This window comes from Rhamphochromis longiceps, linkage group LG11, assembly GCF_057381845.1.
Source record: "Rhamphochromis longiceps isolate RC_006_pf linkage group LG11, R_longiceps_female_GT1.1, whole genome shotgun sequence".
NCBI lineage: Eukaryota > Metazoa > Chordata > Actinopteri > Cichliformes > Cichlidae > Rhamphochromis > Rhamphochromis longiceps.
Genome location: NC_140567.1, coordinates 25,191,332 through 25,216,756, shown reverse-complemented (window position 1 = coordinate 25,216,756; position 25,425 = coordinate 25,191,332). Strand labels below are relative to the sequence as shown.

Genomic DNA, 25,425 nt, shown 5'->3' with positions numbered 1-25,425 from the left:
CAAATAATAACAAAAGAACATCAATAGAAGGCCTGGCTAAGCCTTGTTCTTAAAGGAGTCTACAGAGCATTACATGTTTTAATATATCTAAAAGTAATTTTCAATTAAAAGTTAAATGCCAGGTGAGGAGAAATCAGAAGTTGGAGAGAATGGCACTCACTAGGATTTAGTTATGTGAAATGTGTTTAACATCTGTTGTATTTACTTTTCGAACAAAACAGAATAAAACTGAATGCCTTTATTTGTGTTTCTACAGATAACGAGCGTCTTCCTGAGCCGTGCACAAGTGAGACACATTAAGCAGAAAAACTTCAAGCAACTTCTAAAAAAAGCCTTGCTTTAACAAAATTTAAAAATATATAAACGGGATAGAAATTAGAAAAATAGGACAGGTATAAGTTAAAATCCACACACACCATACACATTTATGAATTTATGAACACACACGCAAATATCACCTGTGAAGTCCTTGGCGATATTGCACAAGGATGCTGTGCGTGGCGGCAGTGTGCAGTTTAATGCAGGCCTTTATTGATCTCTAGCACCATCCAAGTGGCAACAGAAAGAAAAGGTGGTTGCCAGGATGAGAAGAGTCCTTGTTGTTGTTTGTGGCACGACTTGTAGCTGTGCTTCTAGCTGAGTGACAGTGGTTTTCTTTTCTGATGTTTTGTTTCTGTCAACGGCCTTTTTGTCATCTCCAGTGAAGATGGTGTTTCACACCAAAATGCCATAGTGGAGTAGAATAACACCAGCAGCTGTTTGGTCAGCTTGTTTCTCCTCACTGTGCTTAAGATACAGCTCTGCACGGTTTTCTTAAAGTCCTGTTTGTGCTGAGGAATTTAAAGTTGGAACATTTTCCACATTGTCTCCACCTTTGTTCAATGGAGCAGGATTCTCTTTCTGTCTGCTGAAGCTGATGATCATCTGTTTTGTTTTGGAGGTGTTAAACGCCAGGTTATTGATGGAACAACATCAGTCGCTTTGCAAATCATGCCTGTAAACAGCCTCATAACAATTACGTGCAACCCTGTGGTGTCATCTGCAAGCTGAGTGCAGTGGGTTGGTGTGAAATCGTGGGTGCACAAGGAGTAGAGAAGTGTGTTTAGCTTTCAGCCCCGAGGGGCTTCTGTGCTGGGAAACTGTTGCTGTTTTGTTATGAAACATCTGCATGTGAAGTCTATGTGCAACATAATTATATATGTGTCCTGATGTTCACATTCAGCCGCCCTCCTATAAGTTCGTACAACACTGGACTTTACGGTAAAAAGGGACTGAAAAGCAGAAAATAAGACAGGTGAATTCTTGCACTGAAAAACATCTGGGGGAAAAAAGAATACATTTTATTGCAAACCTCATAAGTGCTATTGCAAATCAGACAATCCATGCAGGCTGAGTAGCCCATTGCAAATTTCAATATCATTTAGTTTTTCTCATTTATGTAAATGAAAACAAAAAAACCCCAATATAACACAACAAATGTCATCAGCAACACAATCTACAGTCTGGTTAAAAACTAACAAACATACTGCAGGAATTCTGCATTTGTGGTATTTGGTTGGTGTGCCTAAAAAACTGGCAAAAACCACAAATTGATTGATGAGATTTGGTGCTGAGCCTGCAGCTGCAAACATTCAGGCTGTTTTTGCCTATTTTGCCTTTTTCTCTCTCTCATTCACACACGCATACGCACTCAGATGACATCAGTGACAGATGCTGATACTTTCAGTCTTACTGTTGCAAAGAGCTGAATGGAATAATTTGTCTTTTTCAAAGAAATAAGACCAGCACAGTTGATCTTTGTCTGTATTTCATTATTGGTAATGCGGCAGACACTATGTGGAAATTTAGCCCAAACAAAACATCATCAAACATTAGATTCCATTCACATTTAGCATAACCACAGAGCAATACTGTGTGCAGAGAAGGCTTACTGCTTTACTGTAAACATGCAACCTTAATTTAACTTTGACTTCAATTTAGATTAAATGTGCAAAAAAACAAAACAAAACCCAAAAACAATTTTTAAAAAAGTGTCAAAAAGTGCAGCTTTGTTTGTGTATATATGTTGAGGTAATGCTTAAAAAACACGAATCAGATATTTTTCAGCAAGCCCGAAGTGTAATTTTGGAAAAATATTTTGCCACGCACTCGGTTTTTGCATCGCAGTACAGCGTTAAGTTCCCTTACACTGTTGCTCTGAATGCCGGCGCAAATAAAATGCTGACATAAGAAAATGTAAAGAATTTCTCAGCAGAGCCGCATGTTTTATCTGCACTCTGCTTCCTGCCAGTAAAACCCAGTGCAAAGATATTTCAGCATAAGCAAATACAGAATATGTGACCCTGCTATAATTCAGTCAGTTACTGAAATTAAACCGCAGAACTATCGACAATAACAGAAAACATTCATTCTCTACTAAAGGTTGTGAAATGCTGCTGTGAGTTTAGAAAATGGACAACGAGGAGAGATAATTGTTCTTGACACGGGAACAAACTACTCATCTGCCGTACTTGTACAGAAGGAGTCTGATTTGACTATTTTCCAAAGTAATCTCTATTAGCATATTCGTCTGCATCCCTTCAAGCTCAAAGAGCAGTAGTTTCCATGTGAGGGGTGTTTTCCTTCAGGGTAACATCATCACATATTCAGATACGGTGGAGATGAATAAACGACAGCTGAGGGAAAGACCACCTCACAGCACTGAGTAACACGCTGAGAGGTGCCCCCTGCTCTCTCAGGGTGTTTTTCAAACCAAAGCCTCAAGATCAAATAAACAAAACAGTGATTTCAATTTGAAGGCCGACAAAGGAAGTTCAGTGTGGATGAGATGAAAGGATTACAATATCAGTCACACAAAAGTCACATGGCTCTCACCAAGGAAAATGTCTTACCAAGATGAAGAAAAACAGCCCTGAGGTTTCACCCACATGTTCTCAGGTATATCTGGGTAACTGTCTGAGTTTCTCTTTCTTTCTATGCATGCACGCATCTATCTATCTATCTATCTATCTATCTATCTATCTATCTATCTATCTATCTATCTATCTATCTATCTATCTATCTATCTATCTATCTATCTATCTATCTATCTATCTATCTATCTATCTATCTATCTATCTATCTATCTATCTAGCCTGTACTTTAATACAGTGTATTTGATGTTAATAAAAGGAGATTCAGGTAGCTTCACACACAAGTGGATTGATGCCTGGTGATATTTTCTTTGTTTAATGTGAGCCTAGCCTGTATTCTGTATTGTCTGTTGTCATGTACTGACGTGCTGAATAATGAATAATTAAACAGAAAATGTGTAATTATTTAACTATACAGCAGAGTGAAAAACAACACATAGAAATAGTTCTAAAGGTAAAACGAACAGATAGTATATATTTATTATACTGACATTTTACTGACACCACACCCGCAGCAGCAATTCTTTGTGTGGTACATCTAAATGTATTTACACACGACATCAAACAGAACAAAAATATAAACCACACTTTGTCAAAGCAAGCCCTGTTTAGCAGCATCACTTGTCAGGTGGCTGAAGTATTCAGTGAGGCAGACATTCCCTTTACCGTCTCACCTCTACGTTATCTTAATGATCTCCTACAAGTGTCTAACTCCTCTGACGAGATTCAGGGGAAGAGCTGTAATCGGTGTATTTCCTCTAACCTGACAGTATTCCCTGTGAGCATTTCATCTTGATATTGAATGGAATATGCTAAAACGGTACGTGTTTGTCTGGCAGTGTAGGCCCGTTTCTACTGAGCTGAGAGCCACTAAAAAATGAGAATGGAGGGAATGATTCACTTTCATGAATATCCTTCACAAGAAGATACCATAAATGTCCTCATTCTCAAACTGGAGATGATGATGATCATGATGATGATCGTGAGTAGTGGAGCTAACTAGTGGTTGTAAACAAAACTAACTGGCAGTGACGAGATCATGACAAGTAGTTTGGTGTTGCAGTTTTGCCATCTCGGTTTCAAAACAGCAACTCGAGCTTCCGTGAATGATGCTGAAGATATTCTAAACACTTGCTGTGGAGTAAATGTTGTATATACACATTATTGTTTATTTGTCCCCAAACTTTGTGTAACATAAGTGACTTTTAGAGGTATAAATACAGAATATCTTACCGTCCATGGTTTCATACTGTATGTTTCTTGTGTATTCGTTGGTTTAGAAATTCAATAATCGAACATACTTTTACAGAGTGATTGACGCAAAAGAAACAGGAAATACATTAGAGAGAATCCGTGGGAGGAAGTGGGGCTCCCTGTTTACATCTCTGTCTTATAGTTTCCAGGCTGACAAAGAAAGACCGCAAGAACGCTTGGCGTGTAGCTGAAGTCACATGATCAGCAGAGGAACTACCAGACGCCCTGCCTTCGGTACCTTCCCACGGGCTGATATATAAACCTCTTCAACCCACATCGCAAAAACATACCAGAAAAGGCAGCGCTTGAAGAGAAAGGCAGAGTTTAAGAGTTTGTGGATACAAAACCAAAATGAACAAAACAAACTTGTTGGATTTTTTTATCTTTGGGATGGTTTCCATTCTTATAACAGGTAACTGTGTGATCAACTCAAAAGCAAATCTGCGCTAAAATGCAATTTTAAAAAAAATTGAAGTTAATTTCATGTTTTTCTTCACACAGGCTCCAGATGTGAGGCGATACACAGTGAAGTATTTGCTGCAGAAGGCTCGGATGTTGTACTACCCTGTAAATACCCTGCAATACTGATCAGCAGTCCACCTGCGATTGTCTGGAGTCATAAGGAGAAAGGGTAAGATGAAACTTCTCTTTTTTTTTTTTTTTTACATTTTTGCTATTCTCTTTCACTTTTCATCTGCAGATTAATCAGCTTTAACCCCTTAAACAACAACAAACTCCTTCCTCATTCACTAATAAAAGACTTGTATCTATTTGTTGATGACTCTGGATTGTTGTGATTCCCTTTCATCTACAGCACTATTTGGAGGAAGGAACGGAGCGGTCTGGAATACCGCGGCTCTCGATGGTCCCAACGTGTGCAGTGCCCCCACCTCCAGCTTGATAGTGGCACATTCAGCATTCAGATAAACAACGTGACAGAGGACGTTGTTGGACTTTATTCCTGTAAAGTGGACCTTAGAAACCAAGTGATTGAAAAGCAGGTCATGCTCAGACTTATTAAAGGTAAGAAGCACTAATTGAGCACGCCTACACTCACTAATTACAAAAGACCACAGAGCTTTTTACCATATAAAAAAGTAATATTTATTTGTGATATAAAAATGTGACCAATAAAATAAATATTAAACATTTGTAATATGTAGTATTTACTGTAAATTGACAGAAATCTCACTCTCTTCATTTACAGTGTCCTTTTCTCCACCGGCTCCCCTCTCTGGGAGCAACACTCAACTGTCTTGTGCTTTGAAACCTTGGCGTCATGGCGTCTCTGTGGAGTGGATGTTAAACAACAATCCATATTTGCCTCAGGCTAAAACCGGCTTGCACGGCGACAAAGTTTCAAGGGTTTTAAGAGTCACCGAGAAAGAGAGCGGAACCTGGACCTGCGTCGTGACGTACAAAGGAGAAAAGGGCCAAGCTTCAGCAGCTCTGGATGTGAAAGGTGAAATATTAAGCTGGACAACTGATTTATGAAGCTGTTGGATAAAGCATTTTGTGCTCTTAACAATTTTCTTTCTTTCTTTCCTGCACAGGAATCATCCAACCACCCAAAGATAACGCCAAGGTTTACGCTACTGTGGGGTCTCCGGTCACTCTCCCCTGTGTGTTTTCCTCTGGTTTAAGAACTTTGAGCGCAGGCTGGGAGAAAATCAATCCTGTGTCTCCATCCACCCGCGATCTCCAACTGCTTTCTTTGGCTTCGTCCTCACCTGATCGGCTTCGCTGGGATAGGTCTATCCGTATTAATGAGGTCACATATGAGGACGAGGGAAAGTACAGATGTAGTGGGAATGTAGGAGAGCAAAGGTTGACTCGGACTTTGCAGCTCGTTGTTGCTAAAAGTAAGTTTGTGATCTTTCAGTTTGAGGGAAAATTCAATGCACTTGTATTTTTGATATAAAATCATTTCTCTTGTTTCTTTTCTCAGTCGTCCGCTTAAAGCAAAAATACTCAACGACGCTGACCTGCCAGCTGAGCGATGCAAGCGAGGTCACCGAATACGAGTGGGCTCATGTGACCTACGATGAAAATGGCACCGCGGTTGTTGGGTCCATCCAGAAGGGAAAGGATATAATCATTACCGACGGGTCAGAGGAGAGCTGGGGCGAATGGACATGTAGTTTCTATGGGCAAGATGGCCTTTTGGGGAATGTGACATACAATACTCATCTGATGAGTAAGTTCTCATTTTTGGTGTTTTTCTACTTCTGCTGTGCTAAAAAATAAATATTAACTATAAAGAACATTAAAACCTTTTTTTAAATGTTTATTTTATATTTTTGCAGGTGGTCTGAGCGGACAGAAATCCTCAAGCGCATCAAATAACACCGCCACAGTGGTCGGCCTCAGCTTTCTCCTCATTGTTCTGCTCCTCATTGTGGCTCAGATGTACAAGAACCGCCAAAGGGTAAAAAAAACAAAATTTGTAATTTTGAAAAATCGCATAGAATAAATATGAAAGCGTGCATTCACAGATTATATCTGTAGAGATTACCTCAAATAACGCTGTACATCTCTTCCCCACAGAGGAAAAGGATCTTTCAGTATCCCGCCCTGGAGACCATTGTTCATACCATCTCCAACGAGCGGGAGGAGAGAGAAAGGAACCGGGAGAAAATCTAAGGACACATAAAATTCGAGGCTTCGCTGGAAGAATTTCAGAGCACTAAATTGAAGCAAAATCTCTTGCCGCCTGCAATATGTTGAGAGACTCTTGTTTACACAGATTTTGTAAATATTTTCAGAGCAGATACTGTAGCAATGCTGTTTCATTCGAACAAAAATGAAATGCACTATATCCTGTGTTTCAGCTGTGCATGTTTTAAACTGTTGTATGTGTGACGATTTACATTTGCTTTTAAATGACAAACTGAGAACAAACTGCTTGACAAATAAAGAGCATTTAACAGAAATACATCGATTTTTGTTTATTACACGTATGCACAGTCGAATTATTGTTGGTCAGTGGCAGAGAACTATTGGTGCTCGTATAAATAAAATACACAGCAACTTAGAAAACAAGTTTCAGTATTTACATCAAACACTAGCTCTATAAACCAAACACTGACTACATTTATCGCTATTTTACATTCACTTCAGAATAATTAATGGTCCAAAATTCAGACAGTGAGGACCGATGTGCTACAAATAAAATATTTGTGCAAAGAAGTATCTTTTGTAAATCTCCTTTCCCTCCTTAGGTTGCTTCAACTTTTTATAAAAAGTCTACCATCCTTGTCAATTCATCGCTCTGAAATTAAGATCCACATCCATCTTCTTGCTCCGACAGTTTTTAGCCAACCCACTGCGACTGACCTCAGCTAGCTGGCTGGCAGTTTAGCGCTGAAACCACTCTGTGGCTACAGCTGCAATGCCGCTTTCACGCTACACCTGGCTGCACTCGCCATCTTCTTGCTCCGACAGTTCGCTGATACCACACAAGGCCAAAGATTGGTTGATTTCCTCCAGAAAACCATTTGTGGAAGGACGTAAATGATCATTAACTTCTTCGTCATCAAAGCACCAGCCGGGCCAATCCACATTTACACCTTCTGCAAACACACTGAAAGGGGGAAACAGAAGGTCAAAGGTCATCATTCTTTCAACATTTACCGGGTCACAATCAGGTGACCCCTTAAAGAGCTTTTAGTCTACCTCAAGTCGGATGATGCATTTTTAATAAGCACATATATATAAAGCAATGTGCTTTCAGTGACAACATTAAAGATAAACATGCAGAATGTCCATGTTTACCATTATGTTGCTTTTAGTACAACATATTTATTGATGCTTTAAGGTGCACATCGCTCCGAGTGTAAAGCTGTGTAAACACAGGCTTAAAGTGTTAACTGAGTCTATAAAAAGATTAAAATTACATTTTATATTACTAATTTGACTCTGAAGAGTTGCAACTAATGTTACTAAACTGATGTAGAGGAGGCTATTTTAATTAACGGCGTAGTGAAGAAGAAGTTCAAAATAGTAAAAACAAAAACACAGTAAAAGTAACTCTATACTTCAGTACTTATATCTCTGTTTTCTATAGCATGTAGAATGATATATTAATACATATTATATAGATATTATATGTTACATAATACCTGTTATAATGTATAATGCATAAGCATTATGTATAATGTTATGTATAAAGATCCACAGTTTTCAATATTGTAAGAACACTAAATTAGAATGAATGTTCCAACAATAATTGAGGAATTATACATACTTTTTACTAACCAAAAGAACAATATTTAAATTTAGAAAAAAGTAAATAAAGATATTTTAGGAGTGCTGCTGACTCCGGCATAAAAAACGAACTTTAAAACAAGAAAAATGTTTTTTTTTCTCAGTGTTTTGTGAGAAAGAAATTTGCTTCATTATTATTCATTATGTTAATCAAAACCTAAGCGTGCTTATAGCACATTGAGGTTAGAGACAGTAACATTTCCACTGTAACAGAACGGTCTATTTGTTACCAGCCTACACCTCACTGAAAACTCATTTAAAGATTAGAAGCTTTATGGGCTTAAAGATATATTTAAAAGTGATGCGTGCTAACTCTGTCCACTATTTTAAGTCAGTGAGTTTTTTTAGTTAAATGTCTGATCTGCACTACAGCGTAAACTATTTGCTTCAACTCAGTCTGTCAGTATGTGGGGCACATGAGAGAAAGCAACCCACCCGACCCCACTGTGGTCTTTACTGTGGTAAGTGCAGTATGCAGCAGAAATCAGCAGCAATGCAAAGCATTATGAAGATACAAATACTGTAATACCACAAGTGACTTCAAATGTCAATGGAAATTTTAATGTAACAAATCTTCTTTGAACATTATGGAAAACTGTGGCTTTTAAGGCTCAATTTGCTCTGTTTCATCTTGATAACTTAGCTATTCTGAGGAAAGCTTTTATACCCATAACGATCTAAAGATAAAATATGTAATATGTAAATCTTTTGAGTTGATATGATAGGTGCATGTTTTCTCTGATTGTTGTCTGTGTGTGACAGTAAATGTTCAGGGCTGTTGTTTTACATGTATTCCTTATGTCTTTATTCTTAGAGGATGAAAATCACTTGCCTGGCAGTAATCACTTGTTTTTAAATGTTCAGTAGTCCTGGTAGTGCTTGTTTACAGCTCTGTGTTTATTCTCGGACTCTACTAGAGTAGCTTTGCATGATTCACAGTTCAAAAATTTATCTTGTAATGGGCTTTGTTCCAGCCTCAGGCTGAAATAAGCCAGCTTTCTTCTCATTAATGCCTCTAAAAAATAAAAGTTTTCTGAACAGCAGGTGGGTGGGGTGCACGCTCTTACAGTCAGTGCAGTGTGCCTGAGAAGACCATATTAGGGATATGGCCCCTCTTTGACGTCATTCGTAGGTTGAAACGAACATTTAGAGCGAAACAAAAGCCTGAGCTTTTCATTTGCGGGGATTAGATAAATGACAGAAAATGGAGGAGGATAAAAGGTCCCTTTTAAATAAAATGTGAATAAGAATGAAAACAAAGGGAACTTATCACTGCCATATACTGACCTGTTCCCCTGCTCATCTTCATCTCCATCTACCAGCTGCTCCTTCCATCCTTGACTCACGCTGAGGGCCTTGGGTCTTGCTACTTCCACTTCCTCCAAGTCTGTGTCTCTGTCTCCATCACTGCGTGACGGCGAAGATGTGGCAGAAAATGAGGGAGAAGGAGAAGGGTATCTTGACCTCAGAGTTGTTGTTTTTAAATTTCTGTCTTTTTTAAATCCTCCTCTCCCCCTGTCTCTGTCTTTCGCTCTTTCTAAAAGGCCCTCCAGTCGTGAGGAATGTTCATCGTCTGTTTGGGGTGGCGTGTGTAAGCTACTGGGGCGAAGTTTGGCTTTTCCTTTTGGTTTCATGTTGGAAACAGAAGAACTTCTGTGGGTTTTTATTTTGGGCTTTTTGTTTTCCAACTTCCTGTCAGGCAGCTCAGATTCAGAGAAGGCTTGGGGATCAGAAAAGACTCTATCATTCCAAAACGTGTCTGGGTTTGACTTCAGGGTGCCCAGTTTGAGTGTCTGCTGTGGATCAGATTGGCAGGGCATGTAGATAGGAAGAGAGTTTCTTTTCAGCTTTGGGTTGTAGTCTGAGCCAAAATTAGAGGAAGAGTAGTTGTTTGAAGCAGCCCCAGTTTGTTCCAAACTCTGAAAAAACTCCTTAGATGTGCGAAAAGTGGCTGGATTTGTGCTGACTGGTCTCCTCCGTTGTATCCCAGGAGACTTTATATTTCTGGAGACCCACGCCTGTTGAGGTGTCTTAGTGTCTCCAAACAGACTGCCACTGGAATTTCTCCCTGCGTCCTGGTTCACGGAGAGGGAATCTGAGTCTTTTCTTGTTAATATTTCTTGTTGAGTCTGCTGTCTTAAAAACTCAGGTCCCTTCATTATTATCGGTTGATAATTAGATTGTAAAGTGTCATCTTCATTTGTTGGGTAGTCAACATCTGGGAGTTCACCTGGTAAAAAACTGTATTTTCTTACGGTGTTGTGTTTAAATAGCAGTGCAGCACTTGTGAGAGAATCCAGAGGAGGGAAAGACTGTCTCAAAGTCATGCTCTGCTCCTCTGTCATCTGAGATTCAACAATTCTGTCTTCATCCTCCCCCTGGTTTCCACTTTGATCATGTCTCACTCCCAATTCTATCCATTCATGTCCCCTGAAAGCCGGTGAACGCCTCTTGCGCCCGATTTTGTCCTCAGTGTAATTGGGCTCTGTGCACCAAAAAGGTAACTCACTTTTATTAGTGGTCATCTCATCTGGAGATTGATACGGTTCTGGCTCTGCCAACCCATTTATCAAGTTAGAGATAAAAGTATCATCAGTGGATTCGTCCATCGAGGTCTCCATTCCTGGCTGTGCAACAGGTTGTTCTTCTGTCTCCACATCGTCTGTCTTTGCTTCTTTAACAGGGTTTTCATTTTGCTGGTTTGTCTCTGTCTCCTGTCTGTGGTGCTCTGCCTCTCTCAACTGCCTCAGTGTTTCCTAACAAACCATCCAAAGAAAAAAAGTGACTCAACTGGTTCACACATAAAAACACCCATTTACCACCTACTGGTTCCACACATTTCCACCAAAATGTTGAAAGTACTGCCGTCACGCTCTAACGAAGGAGCTACGACATGAAATTAATAAATGGCTTGCAAATGCAGCCCACAGATTCTATCTGCCATTCATTTTTACATGAAGTACCCCAAGTTCTACTAGCAATACTATGTCAATACTATGTTTTAGATGTTTTATGAAACTGGATTGAATTGTGGGCGGGTACTGAAAAGGCACCTTTGAAAATAAAAGCCTATTTTAAATTCTTAATTTCTTTTACTGGACTTTCTCAAGATAAAATTTAACCAGGATCTGCAGTTTGGGACAAATCTCCCCGTTTGGGGCAGTACAAAAAAATCAGGCAGTCTTGTAAAGTTTTTCGCAGGACTTAAAATGAATTTTTTTTTATCAAAAAACAAATGCTAGATAGACCAAATATGACAAGTTGTGCAACAAAAATGAAAATATCCGTGGATATATCAGTGAAAATATCACATCAACACAAGCCAAATTCAGGAGGTTCAGGATCGGACTCTAATCATAACTGAAAAAAAAATAATTTTGTTATATATATGCATATTTTTAATTTTTGGAGCCAACTTTGCAGATAGTCTGATAACTCAGATTTAGTTCAAAATATATTGGAAGGCATTAAAAACACAACAATGTGCTGCACAGTCACTTCACATGCCGGCCTTTTTCCACTGCTCTACATACCACTGACATAGACTGGGTATCAACAAGAACATCCGCTTAAGCTGAGACAAAACATAACTCAAGTGCACAATGATACATTTCCACTGAGAAGATGGAAAATTATGCAAAGCAGGACAGTAAAAAGTAGGCATGCATTCTTGCAGCTTTCTGTTCTAACAGGTGACGACAAAGTAACTTTTATCCATCCTTCCTTTTATCCCCAGTGTACAGCAGCTGAGCTGTTCTGGTCCCCTCCCCAATTGGACCAGTAGTGACATGTTTAGTTTTCCTTAAACAGCTGGCTGCCTGAGTAGTGTCCAAAAATGATATGGGTTTCTCTGCTAACAAGGCCAGGGATGGAGTTGCTCTCACTTCTGGAAATCTGGCAGAATTAAATATTTTTCTGGAGGAATTTAAAAAAAGATTCCAAAACATGACTATCCAGAGTCATGACTGAAAATAGGTCACTGAGCTTGTGTCTTATTTATATCAGTGTTAAAATAGCAACACTGTAACACTGAATGGCTGCAATAAGAAGATGCTTTTAAAGTTCTGTCAACTATGTGGGGTCTAAACCAAAACCTGACACTGTCATTCTCATAGCAAAGGGTATGGTGCTCTTACAGATAAAGTTTAAGCCAGACTACAAAGATTTCAAAATTTCTAATATTTTATTTTATTTTCTGATACCTTCGCTTGGTCGATGGTGGACACCCATATGGAGCAATTCTCTGAGGTGCTGGCGACAAGTATGACGACATTCATAGCACTCTGAAGCTCACCTACCTCCACAAGGAGAAATGAATCTGAGAGAAGCAGACAGACAGTTAGATTGTTCTTTTTATAATAATTAAGCTACATCCAAGTGTCTCGACTCTAGTCTAAAAGAAAGTGCTACACACAGCCATCTTTCAGTGGTATGCAGTACATCCTGTCGAGAGCCAGAGGAGGTCGAACCACCTTCAGCCGCTCTGTTTTCTTCTGGACTTTGGTGAGTAGAAGCACATCTGAGAAAAGCAGAGCCACCAACTCCAGCTACATCATACCAAGAAAAGGGGAAAAAATTAATAAATACAAAGTAATTTGTAGTAGTTTTGAGGAACGCAAATTAAAATCATAATAATTAAGTGCACAGTTTTTGCTCACTTTACTGTCTTTCCTGCCTCGAACCTTCAAGCTCTCCTCACGCAGCAGCTTGCGTACAACTTCAGAACCTACACCTTTGATGGGGCACGTTAGGTCAAACTTGCAGACTTCTCGGACATGCTGTCAATGAAATCAACCTCATGTAAATATCAAAAGCATTTCAAAAGAATAGAGGTAATATCTTTTTGAGTTTCCTGTTCACTACATTACACGCACTAGTGATTATAAACTCAACACTGACCTGCTGCATCTCACCAATATGTAACCCACTCTTGTGTGAATCCCACCATTTAGAAAACCATAACAATAAACTCAGTGCCCACAGAACTTAGTCATTACAGCACTTCGTGCTTTACATCCACAAAACAAGGTAAACACAGATGTGACATCTAAGCTCTCGCATCTTTGAATTAAACTTTTTCTCTTCTCCAGATTTCAAGCCACACAAACATCAATGCACTTTTTATGTATAATGCACTGTGTAGACTTTATTGCAGTAAAACAAAAGTACACTTTCAACACAGAATGTCCTCTGGGCTTAAGAATGAAGTAAGTCTGTTTATTTTTTGTTGAAAGGTCAATCCATAAGCTACAAAATAACTCCAAAGAACAGAAAAAAGTGACAAAATGATGACAAAGATGTGTTTTACCCTGTCGATTTCCTCATTTAGTCCATCCACCTCATACCCATCCAACCTCTGAGCAGAGATGTTGAGTGCGTGTTGCTCATCTTTTAGTTGCAGGTAGTCATTGATACCTTCCAAAAAATTATTTACACTGAACAACTGTACAGGGGAACAGACAAAGGAGGCCAGTGTGATGCAATGACTCACATATTGCATCTATAAAGGGAAAAACATTCTGTGGTGAATTTAAAAGGATTTTATTTAAAGGTATCTAATCCTCACCATGCCTCTGAGTGTGTGCTCCACAGGAGGGTCCTGAGTGTGTTTGAGCACAGCTTTGAGCAGCAGGGGATACTTTGTGATCCTCTGATGGGGTTTGGCCTGCATGTCTCCAAGACGCATCCGATCGCCCTGAGGATGATTCTCTACCCACTGGAAAGGACAAAAAAACACAAGAATATAAACTCAACTTGATGCTTTCAAAATAAAACTGATAGCCTGACAACCAAGTTTCTTAAAACTATCCAGTTAAGTTCAAGACTCATTGTAATAATGCAGAATTTGTGTAGTTTTGCCTCTGTACAGCACAACAGCGGATGTTACGTGACTAAACAGCAGGCATTCAACTTCAATTCAATGGGTTCAAGAAAAAAAATTAATTATTCAGCAATTTAGAAAAAATTTCTTTACGCATCTAGACAGAGTGACAAACTGTTTCATGGTCTGTTGTTATTTCTTCACAATGAAGCAGTCATAATATCTGCAAGTGATTCAAAGTTCCCAGTAATTTTGAATACGAGGCCCAAAGAGATGTGAGGGAAAGTGAAATAGATGTCACACAAGACATTGTGACAGAATTATTTCCACGTTTAAGACAAACAAGACCAACAACAACAAAGCAACTAATCAGGTCATAAACATTGTCAAGGAGGTGGCTGCATCATTATCAACATCTACAATCAACAGACGCCTCCATGAGTGCAAATATAGCACATTTACAACAATGCGCAAACCACTGGGTACGCTTAAGAGCAGGAAGGACAGATTAGATTTTTCCATAAAACTACATATGCTACATATATCAGACTTATCCGAATGCTACAAAACCGATCGGGCAGGGCTTCACAGTGCAAATGGATAGTGACCCGAAGCAAACTGGAAAAGCAGTCCAAGAGTTTCTCAAGGCAAAGACACGACACGTTCTGCAATGGTCAAGTCAGTCACATCAAACAGAGCAGCTTTTCAGTTACTGAAGATAAAACGGAAGGCGGAAAAAAGAAAACCACAAACAGCAGCAACTGAATTTTGCTTCACTGAAGGCCTGGCAGAGCATCTCAGGGAAACAGCATTTAATGATGTCCATGGCTTCTACACTTTGTTAAACCCTTTGAATTACAGCAAGTCCTGCTGTACCACCACGAGTAATCGATGGAAGGAGCAGATTCAAAGAAAGTCAATTCAATCACATATTGATCATTTGATTAAAAACCCACTGTGGTGATGTGGAGAGACAGAATTGAAAAAAAAAACCTGTCTTTATCTAACGAATGCACTAATTATATATTTGATAAAATCATCGACTTCACAGTGATTAAACAAGAAGGTGAAGACAATTCACAGAAGTCTCTGATTTCTCTATAATTTTATTAATGAACTGCCAGAAGACTCTGTGACTGATATCAGAACCACCTCTAAAACCTTCTGAATGAAACTATAACTGGAAAAAGAAAAAAACCTTAAATGAGTTATTTTTGTTTTAACAGCCACACCCTCATTGCCCAGTAAGCGCCAGTTCTTGGTAAAGGAAGGCTTTAACTGTTAAACACAAGGTAGCACTAGCTGATTCTGCTGGAAATATCTACAAATATAGAACTGGTTTTAGTTTAAATATGATTATGTTCATCTAAAGGTACTTTCTGACTCGTCACAGCGATGTTTGTGATGATTCTGATTTTTTCGACACCAGACGTGACCATCCCCACAAGGATTTCGCTTCTTCTCTCAGGGACAAAGTGAGGATCGTTTGCCTGTTAGCCAAATATGTAAGAGGTGTTGTAGGTCACACTCTTCTTGCAGCCTCTTTTCCCATAAATCTTCTGCACAAATCTTTGTGAACTAGATATCTTTCACACCGCTGTTAAGGCTGAATCATTTGGAGAAGACGTTGGTGCCCGTCAGGAAGCAGCTCTAAGAAGTCGCCCACAAGCTTATGAAAACATTACAAACCACAAAACACAACCAATAGCAACTGAACTTTTAGTCAGTCATTAAAATGAATTACATTGAAATAATAACTGGGTTAGTGTGGGAGAGCAATTCTTTGATCTTCAGATGTATAGAATGCATGCACAGGCTGTATATGGATGTTACTGCTGCTTCACTGTACCTGGACGTAAGTGGAGAAATGTAGGTTGTTCTCCATCTGCCTGCGCGAGAATTCAAGATTGTCTTCCTCCTTCAGGCAGTATTCATGATAGGAAGAGAAGCGTTTATGAAACTGGGGGAAAAAAGAAAAGGATAAGTCCCCATAAAGTCACATCAGTATGTTTATCATTATTATTAACGATGCAGAGGTTAGCGCTAGCTTTAACGCCGCCATCTAGTTAAATATGCCTTTTTAACCCTTGGATACTTCACTTTGCTCCATTGTGACGCACATGAAGAGCTTCAAATTTCCCTGTTGCATGAACAGTTACGCCCATAGTTTGTTGGACAAAGACACCATTTCTTTGCAGTTTTGCCTCTGTACACCACCGCAGTGAATTATTACTCAAATAATAAACATGTGATTGAAGTGCAGACTTGGATACTTGGTTTAGTTTTATCTACAGTAACTGTAAAAGCTGCTGTTTCAGGTTGAGACCTGGTGACTGACTTGACCATTTCAGAATATCCCATTTCTTTGCTTTGAGAAACCCTCGGGTTGCTTTTTTTTAGTCCTCATCCTTTTGCAGTCTGATCAGTTTTACAACATATGGATGAATGCTGAGTACTGTTTAATCTGGCTACCTTGTTCTTCAGTATACCCAGCGGTTTGCACCTTGCTGTAAACCCTCTGCATTTAAATTCATCAAGGCGTCACTTGATTGTAGACGGTGACAATAGTACACCTACCTCCCCACAAGTGTTATTGACTCGGTTAGATGTTGTGAAGTTGTTTTTTCTTAATCATGGAAGTAATTCACTAATAATAATATACAGTAATAATATAAAAATGAGCATTATAAGATAATAACCTTGTCATCATGCACTTTAGTTATCTTCCTCGGTCTTTCTTTTGGTTGAGCTGAGCTGGTTCACATAGTCTTTATTTTTAAGACCGTACCTTCTTTACTTATTGGTTTATTTATCTGTCTTGGTTTTCTTTTCTTTTTCAGTCCAGTGATGACCTCCCTCACTTGCATCGACACCTCTTTGACTTTCGATGCTTTCTGGAGCAGTCTAATTTGTCCTTCCTGTTCTTGCGCATAACCAGCGGTTTGCATCTGGTTATAAACCTGTTTATTGTTCAAGAAGGCGTAGATCTTTATAATGATATCCCCCCTCACCCACTTCACTTACCCCCCCACCCACTTCACAAACTCCCCACCCTCATACTATGTTCTTGACTCGGTTAGTTGTTGTCTTAACTGTGGAAATAATTCTGTCATCATGCACTTTGCCATTTTCTTCTGTGGTCTTTCCGGTCTACTGTTTGTACTGTCGCTCTGATAGGTTTGTGTGGAGTTTTCAGTGACAGCCTCCCTCACTTGCACTGTCAACTTTGGGCCTTATATTTAAAATTACTTTGAAAAGCTTTAAAACAAAAACCCAGCACTTCAAAAATTGTGTCTGGTTCATTTGCCATGAAAGAACAAGCCAACAGATATCAGCTGGCCATAAAACTGTCCATCAGTCAGGTGTGCATTTTTACAAGTTTGTAAAAATGGAGGACTTTGTATACAAATGTCTGTAATGCCCCAAAGAGTTTATGCAAGGTTTTTGCAAAACCCATAAATTAAAGCTCAGAGTCTGCTCTTCAATTGCATCTTAACTGCTTCATTTAAAATCCACTGTGATGGTGTACAGAGGCAAAACCACAAAAACTGTGTCTTTGTCCTAAAACAATATGCACATAAATTTATACAAGTAGGCCTAGAAAAATGGCAGAATATATAAACATATCCCAAGTGTTTCCACCTGCAGGACTACTTTTATGTATTACTTCATTGTACGTGAGTAAATGTGCTTATATGTCATACATCTGGTGGATGTTTTGTTCCAAAACAACGTGCAGAAAAGCAAACTCATGTGGAAACAAAACCTGTACCCACATAGAGGTGAAGCATGATGTAAGAGGTGCAAATGAAGGGGGGAGACTCTATAACTGACCGGTAATATAAACTGTCTGCACGTACAGTATCATTCAGACTGGAGGGGAGGGGGGGGGGACTTACCTGGAGACATCCAGGGTCTAACCTCATGGGGTCAAAGGGCTTGCCTGTTTTTCGCGCTTCCTGTAACATCGGATAAACCACCTCCTGCCAGAACTGCTGATGTTCTTCGAGGATGGAGGGGAGGTTGGAGAAAAGCTGCTCGGGGGTCACCTTTTAAAACAGGAAGTGCGACAAAAATAAAAACATGTGTTTAACTCCCCTGCTTTGCTATATTTTCCGACTTCTCAGTGGAAATGTGTTGTTGTGCTACATGTTCCACTTGCACTCGAGTTGTATTTTGCCTCATCTTAAGCGGATGTTCTCGTTGTTAATCAATCTATGTCAGTGGTAAGCAGAACAGCGGAAAATAAGTCCTGCAGGTGAAGTGACTGTGCAGCAAACTGTTGTGTTTTTAGTATTTAAATGATAATGCATGCTTTGCACACTGACCTCCTGGAGAAATCCTTTTTGGTGCAATTGGACAAGAGCCGCAATAACCAACTGTGGGAGGCAGACACAACTTTGTTATACATCCTGTTGAAACTCCCTTTCTCCGCTCTGAAACTTTAATGTAACTGACTGTAAGCAGCTAGAGAGTGACATCTTACGTCTTTTATAATAAGCAGCTTGTTGATGAAGGTGAGTTCAGTATAGACAAACTCCCACAGCGCCTCCTGCTGGTGTCTCTGCATTTTTGACATTGTCTGAAAAGAGGAAGCAGAAGAAATGTCAGGGTCATCAGAAAGAATGTCAAATGTGCATATTGTGTAATGATTATTGCCATCAACGAGTCCCACAGCCAGAATAAGGCCAACAGAGTATCAGTTCCTCTATTACTGTTTGCCACCCCCACAGCCAACAGTTCACACGGGACACAAGCTCAATTGTTCCTGCCAGTAAAATGTGCTTTTATTTCCTAAAAAGGCAGTGCATAAGAAGCATGTACAATGGCATGGTTTACTGAAATAAACAATTTGTGGACTTCATTTAGACCACATGAGAATAAACTACAGGATGTCAGGCCTTGGCCAATGAATTGATCTGTTTTGTTCTTTTAATTTGATTTGTTGGCAGTAAGAAAAAGAAATATATATATAACGATAGGGCCCGTACTGAATGAGACTGCACTATATCTGTCCAGCTCGTCTCCAGCGTGGTTCCCTGACTTTCCTCGTTCCATCGCCACCTGAGATCCTCTGACAGAGAGAAGGCCTCCAGGACTTGCTTCAACCCATCCAGTTGACTTCGCTCCTGGGAAGTTGTCATAAACCATGAGAATAAATAAATAACAAAGAAGAAGAAAATAATCAGGCAGGGAAATGAGGGGAAAATATGACGCTCTACTGAATCAGTCCTTCCTTAATAGAAATAGATGTTAGTTTTGGCCACAGGTACATCTAAAAGTATGACAGTGGAACAGAATGAACTGCACTGCTGCTGTGAATTTGGGCGTTTGAGTGGGCGTTTGAGTGGGCGGTTGCCTTTACAGCAAGTCTGTATCTGTTCCTTAGAAAACCAGTATGTAGTTTGATGAGCACAGCACAATACCTCAGACGCTTTGTCAGACACTCCCTGGCTGAACAGGACTTGTTTGAGTGCAGTTCTGGGTTTGGCTCCTGCAGAAGTTCCTTTACTCAGAGTTCCAAAGTCATTCGCGACCTTTTGCTTCGTTCGCCTCTGGAAGCACAAAAATGCAGCGGGACATGTGAGCATGTATGCACAAGAGAGGTTTGCAATGAAAATAAATGAACTGAAACAGTGTAACACACCTAGAACTGAATCTAAACTTAATGCACGGTACTTCGGTACAGAAGAAGTATTTTACAAGTCAAGGTTTTTGACATCTTAGTGAAAGTACAGGGATTTTTATCAATAAAACATTTAAATAGTCAAAGTAAGAGTGCTTCAAGTGCCAATTTATAATTTTCATAATGACATATTTTTAATATTTAAGTTGCATAAAGTGCTGATCTCTATAAAAATCAGTATAATGTATGAAAAATACTTCAACTGGTTTTAAATACTAAGTTGTCCAGAATAAGTCAATAAGCTGCAAAACAAAAAAGGAATAATGGGTTTCAGCCTATAAACATATACAAGAAAATTACCTTAATTAAAGTACTCAAGTAAATCTACTTAATTAAACCCCCACTGGTGCCAGAACAGTAGGCTTGCCCCATCCTTACAATTCTGTCCCACTCCACTTGCCTGATAGCCGATTGTGCTGTACTTGTGTTTGTCTGCTGCCCTCTTGTGGTGGATGTTTAGGTCTGCAGCTTTCCCGTCAACGACATCAGGCTCTCTGGTTTCCGTCTCCCTCTGCCTCTCTCCATCCACAGTCTGCAGCACCGTTTCTTCCATTAGTGATTCACTCCCCCCTCCGTTGTTTACATGCTGTGCGTTTGGGATAAGGCTAAAGAGGAGCACACAGAGTTACTCAGTGCCATTATAAAGTGTGTGATGACTTCTTCAAAAAGAAAACAGTCCTTTCACAGGACTTTTATTAGGACTTTTTTTTAAATCCAATGAGTAAATGCACATCAGACTCACAACCTAGATATAATGATAAACTGAATTATCATTAAACTCAGTGGCAAGCTCCAGATCATTCATGGCAAATCCCACTTTAAAAATACTTTTCAGGATTCCCATCAGTGACACAGTTTGAGTGTAAGCAATCAGTCCAAATGAACAGCTAACAGTCCAACATAAATGCACAGCAAAAGGTACGCCATTTAGAGCCTTGTTTCATTTTAAATAGTCTTAAAAAAATACGTAAAATTAAGAAAACTCAATACATGTCAGAACTTATAATTGTGTTCATTTATTTAAAGATTTAATTTAACTTAAACAATTTAAGTTTATTTAAGTGTCGTTCTGGTCTGCTGCTCGCCGCCCTCGCAGGAACCCTGATTGGGCTGTCAACCATCAATCTCTAGCCCACCTGCCCAAGGCGCCCACCGCGATTAGCAAAAAAGAAAATACTCCACTCAACTTCGGTCTTCTAAACATTCGTTCATTGACGAGTAAGGGACCTCTCATCCAAGACCTCCTATCTGACCGTAAGTTTGACTTTTTCTGCTTAACTGAAACCTGGCAACAACCTGATGACTTTTCTCAGCTAAATGAATCTGCTCCTCTGGGGTTTGTTTACTTTTCCAAACCCCGCTGCTCAGGTCGTGGGGGTGGTCTCGCGATCTTTTTTCACCAGCACTTGAAAGTCCTGTCAGTTAATGTTGATTCCTTTAGTTCTCTAGAGGTCCTTGCATGTGAGCTGACTGGACCCATTCCCACCATCATAGCTACTGTATACCTCCCCCCCCCCCCCCCCCCCCAAACCTAACCCTGTCTTCCTCAGTGACTTTGCTAATTTACTAACCCATTTTTCATCTCTCTCCCCAAATGTGATCTTGGTGGGAGATTTCAAAGTTCACGTGGACAATAATGACCTTCTGCTCACCAGAGACGTTTCCTCCTGTCTCGAAGGCTCTGAATTTAAGCAATTTATCAACTTCCCCACTCACTCTAAAGGACACACCCTGGACTTGGTCTGCTGTTCTGGTCTTACTCCCTCGAATCTTTCTGCTACTGAAATCCCCATAACTGACCACTTCCTCCTTTCATCTAACCTCACTCTCTGCTGCTCTTCTACCAAGCCAACCCGTCTCATCTCGTTCCGCAACATCAAGAACATTGATATGGACATTCTCGCTACCAGTTTGGACAATGTTCAGATTCCGGACTTCTATTCTACTCCTGATGATTTGTTGTTATATTATAATAATTGTCTACGCACTGTCCTTGATTCTCTGGCTCCTGTAAAAACCCACTCTGTTTCCTTCGCTCGCTCTGCTCCCTGGTTTACCTCTGACCTCCGAGCTCTGAAGGCCAAAGCTCGGCAGCTAGAGCGTAAATATAAGAAATCTGGTTTAACTGTTGATTCAGAAATCTATAAATATCACGTACTTCAGTATAAAGACTCCATCAGCAAGGCCAAACAAAACTTCTACTCTGGTATTATCAGTTCTTATGAGAGTAATGCAAGGACTCTGTTTTCAGTTCTCAACAAACTAATTCAACCCCCCAACGCTTTACCACCGCACTTCTATTCCTCTGAAACCTGCAACTCCTTGATGCTGTTCTGGACTACGAAAATCAATAACATCCACCAGCAACTCAGATCAAATGTTGTGTCTGCGCCCTCTCCAGAACCTCTTCTCCTTTTTGAGCCATTTTCCACTTTTCATCTTCCAGATTTATCTGATATTTCCGAGTTCATATGTAAATCAAAGCCTGCCACATGTCATCTTGACCCCATGCCCACAGGGCTTGTGAAATCCTGCCTCTCTTCTTTACTCCCACTCATCTCTGCTATCATTCACTCTTCTCTCACCACTGGTATCGTTCCCTCCTTATTCAAGACTGCTCCAGTCACTCCTATACTGAAAAACCCTTCTTTAGATCCTAACAACTTTAACAACCTCCGTCCGATTTCCAATCTACCCTTCATTTCTAAGATACTCGAAAAAGTGGTTGCAGGTCAACTTCATTTACACCTGGTTAATAATAACATCTACGAGAGATTTCAATCTGGTTTTCGCTCATGTCACAGTACAGAAATTGCTTTACTTAAAGTCACTAACGATCTTCTAATCGGAGCTGACTCTGGTCTTCTCACCATTCTCGTCCTTTTAGATCTGAGCTCAGCCTTCAACACCATTTCTCACTCTGTCCTTCTAAGCAGACTTTCCTCTCTCGGCATCTCTGACACACCCCTCGCCTGGTTTCAATCATATCTCCTCGACCGTTCCCAGTTTATTCAACTAAGATCATTCCACTCTCGTCTATTCCTTGTCCCCTCTGGTGTACCACAAGGCTCAGTTTTAGGCCCTCTTCTCTTCATAATATACATCCTCCCTCTAGGTACAATTTTCCGCAAATTTGATCTTCAGTTTCACTGTTTTGCTGATGACACCCAGTTATATCTCTCTTGCAAACCTGATTCCTCCCTCCCACCTTCCTCCCTTTCAGAATGTCTATCCGAGTTAAAATCCTGGTTTGCCTCTAATTTTCTAAAGCTCAATGAGGATAAAACTGAGATCCTCCTTATTGGCACCAAATCCAACCTTTTGAAGGCGAACCATTTCTCACTCACCATCGATAACTCCACAGTTTTCCCTTCTCCTCAGGTTAAGAGCCTTGGTGTCATCCTAGACAGTTCACTTTCCTATAAATCTCACATCAATATTCTCACCCGTTCTGCCTACTTCCATCTACATAACATTTACAGATTGCTTCCTTCTCTTTCCATCCAGTCTACGTCCATTCTTGTCCACAGTCTTGTTACCTCCCGTATTGACTACTGCAGTTCTCTTTTGCATGGTCTCCCCCAAAAATCCCTCCATAAGCTTCAACTGGTTCAGAACTCTGCTGCTCGCATTACTACCAGAACCCCCTCCTACCAGCACATCACCCCTGTTCTTCGGGAACTTCACTGGCTCCCTGTGAAATTCCAGATAATATTCAAACTTCTTCTGGTCACCTTCAAGGCCATTCATAACCTCGCTCCTCCTTACCTTTCTGACCTGTTAACCACTACCTGTTCTGCCCGTTCACTTCGATCTTCTTCTTCTATCCAGCTTGCTGTACCTTCCTTCCGCCTCACCACCATGGGAAGCAGAGCTTTCAGCTGCTCTGCTCCCAGGCTGTGGAACTCTCTGCCCCCAGAAATAAGAAACATTGGTTCTCTCCCCCAACTCAAAACTCATCTGTTCAAATCTGCATATTCACTGTGAATCCACTGTTTGTTAATTTTATCTTGTGCTTTTGTTTTATTGTTCTTATTCTGCCATTGTTTTACTAAATGTTTTATCCTATTGTAAAGTGTCCTTGGGTGACTTGAAAGGCGCTCATAAATAAAATGTATTATTATTATTATTAAGACACATGGCAGATTTAATGACAAACGTATTTACTTCCAATAAAAAAGATTAAATAAGCAGGACAGTCACAAAAAAAAAAGACCAGATGACAAAACCAGTCAAATACACGTGAGCTCCTGTCTGAAGTGAGCGATGCTCTAATACTGACCCACATTCTGACTTTAAAGGATCAGAGTGACACGGCGAATACCAGCAGTGAGCCGTCTGAACAGACTGCTGATCGCACTGATTAAAACAGGACACCAGCAGTTTTTAATGACTCCAGGTGTCGTTACACAGCTGTGCGGGTCAGGGTGTCACACCTGGACTTATCTGTCATTATTTCTACCTTGTAACATTTCCTGCAGTAGCTTAAGCCCCCACTCCCCACTGCACCATTTACAGCTGTAGCCTGCGGTGTCATTGTTACACTGCCAGGATTAAAGCTTCAGGTGTGTTTTACATTAACACTTTTACTAGGATTCCTACTCTCATTTGGACAGTCTGAGAAAGTATCGTAAAAGCAAAGATTCTCACACGAGCAAACAGATTCAGTACACCGCACGCATCTGCTGTCACTCTACTGTCAAACATCAGCGCACTGACTCAAGTGCTTTCATCACCATGTCATACTTGTTTACAATCACTGCCTATATCCTACTGTAACTCAGTGATCAGTGAATTATAATTATATCGGAATTACAGCACTGGATCTTCTTTAAAACATGATGATTAGTCAATAAAGACAAGCATGTTGGTAATTTTATAACTTCAGCAAGCCAACAAATCAAATCAGAGTCCGTGAATCTACACATGAGCTCTGACGTGTCAGGGCCTTGCTGTGGTCAACACATAAAACAAACTGTTCCTTCAAAGAAGTGTCTACCCTTTAACCAACAGCTGTTTTAACAGATAAAATCATAAAGTTTACCTGGACTTGGCTGAATCCATTTTGTTTCACAGAGTCATCTTTGGTTTCTGTTAGCTTTCTCCACCTCCTTTCTTTCTAGCTTGCTTGTCCCTCCCTCCCTACTCTTTTCATCTGCACCCCTTCCTTCTGCAACTGGCCTGACAGGAACGACTGGATTCTGCAGTCAACAAATCAGCACTGAGGGTTGGTTAATGTGTCGCAGTTAAGGTGCTTAGTGAAGCGGAGGTGGTGCCTTGCTTCTTTGAAGGTGATCTGTTTTGTTGTTTCTTGTCAATCAGGATTATTGATCACCCCGAACAACCAGGAAAGTTTAAAAACAGCAGCAGAGTGTGTGCGTGTTCGTTCAGCTATTCATTATATGAGAAACCAATAAGGGATACAGAGACGAGATTCAGTGTTTTATATTGCATGCACAGGGAGTTATGGGGAAGAGGTCTAGGCA

The 25,425-nt window shown here is 40.1% G+C and overlaps 2 protein-coding genes across 2 annotated transcripts; one reads left to right on the top strand and one right to left on the bottom strand.

The window, feature by feature from the left end:
- The first annotated feature begins 4,556 nt into the window (after nt 1-4,556).
- Nucleotides 4,557-6,916, top strand: lag3 (lymphocyte activating 3). Its single transcript, XM_085424185.1, has 8 exons — nt 4,557-4,578; nt 4,668-4,797; nt 4,981-5,189; nt 5,374-5,628; nt 5,720-6,028; nt 6,115-6,363; nt 6,473-6,594; nt 6,714-6,916. Exons 1-8 carry the CDS (start codon nt 4,557-4,559, stop codon nt 6,807-6,809), a joined length of 1,392 nt encoding a protein of 463 aa, XP_085280311.1. The 3' UTR covers nt 6,810-6,916.
- A 197-nt stretch (nt 6,917-7,113) lies between these two features.
- plekhg6 (pleckstrin homology and RhoGEF domain containing G6) lies at nt 7,114-25,103 on the bottom strand. Its single transcript, XM_085423229.1, has 15 exons — nt 24,984-25,103; nt 20,340-20,544; nt 19,680-19,808; nt 19,245-19,382; nt 18,740-18,835; nt 18,582-18,632; nt 18,153-18,302; nt 16,103-16,213; nt 13,999-14,148; nt 13,741-13,875; nt 13,091-13,210; nt 12,847-12,979; nt 12,635-12,750; nt 9,720-11,188; nt 7,114-7,749 (listed from the first exon to the last, which is right to left on the bottom strand). Exons 1-15 carry the CDS (start codon nt 25,001-25,003, stop codon nt 7,572-7,574), a joined length of 3,201 nt encoding a protein of 1,066 aa, XP_085279355.1. The 5' UTR covers nt 25,004-25,103; the 3' UTR covers nt 7,114-7,571.
- Between the last annotated feature and the right edge of the window lie 322 nt (nt 25,104-25,425).

What these genes read in the sequence shown, in the direction of transcription:
- lag3 (XM_085424185.1), top strand. Translation starts at nt 4,557, where the DNA reads ATGGTTTCCATTCTTATAACAG. An exon ending in TGGAGTCATAAGGAGAAAGG is followed by an intron (nt 4,798 to 4,980) that starts GTAAGATGAAAC and finishes TTTCATCTACAG; the next exon opens with CACTATTTGGAGGAAGGAAC. An exon ending in GCAGCTCGTTGTTGCTAAAA is followed by an intron (nt 6,029 to 6,114) that starts GTAAGTTTGTGA and finishes TTCTTTTCTCAG; the next exon opens with TCGTCCGCTTAAAGCAAAAA.
- plekhg6 (XM_085423229.1), bottom strand. Translation starts at nt 25,003, where the DNA reads ATGGATTCAGCCAAGTCCAG. An exon ending in GAGGCAGGAAAGACAGTAAA is followed by an intron (nt 12,980 to 13,090) that starts GTGAGCAAAAAC and finishes GGTATGATGTAG; the next exon opens with CTGGAGTTGGTGGCTCTGCT. An exon ending in CCACCATCGACCAAGCGAAG is followed by an intron (nt 11,189 to 12,634) that starts GTATCAGAAAAT and finishes ATGGTTTGTTAG; the next exon opens with GAAACACTGAGGCAGTTGAG.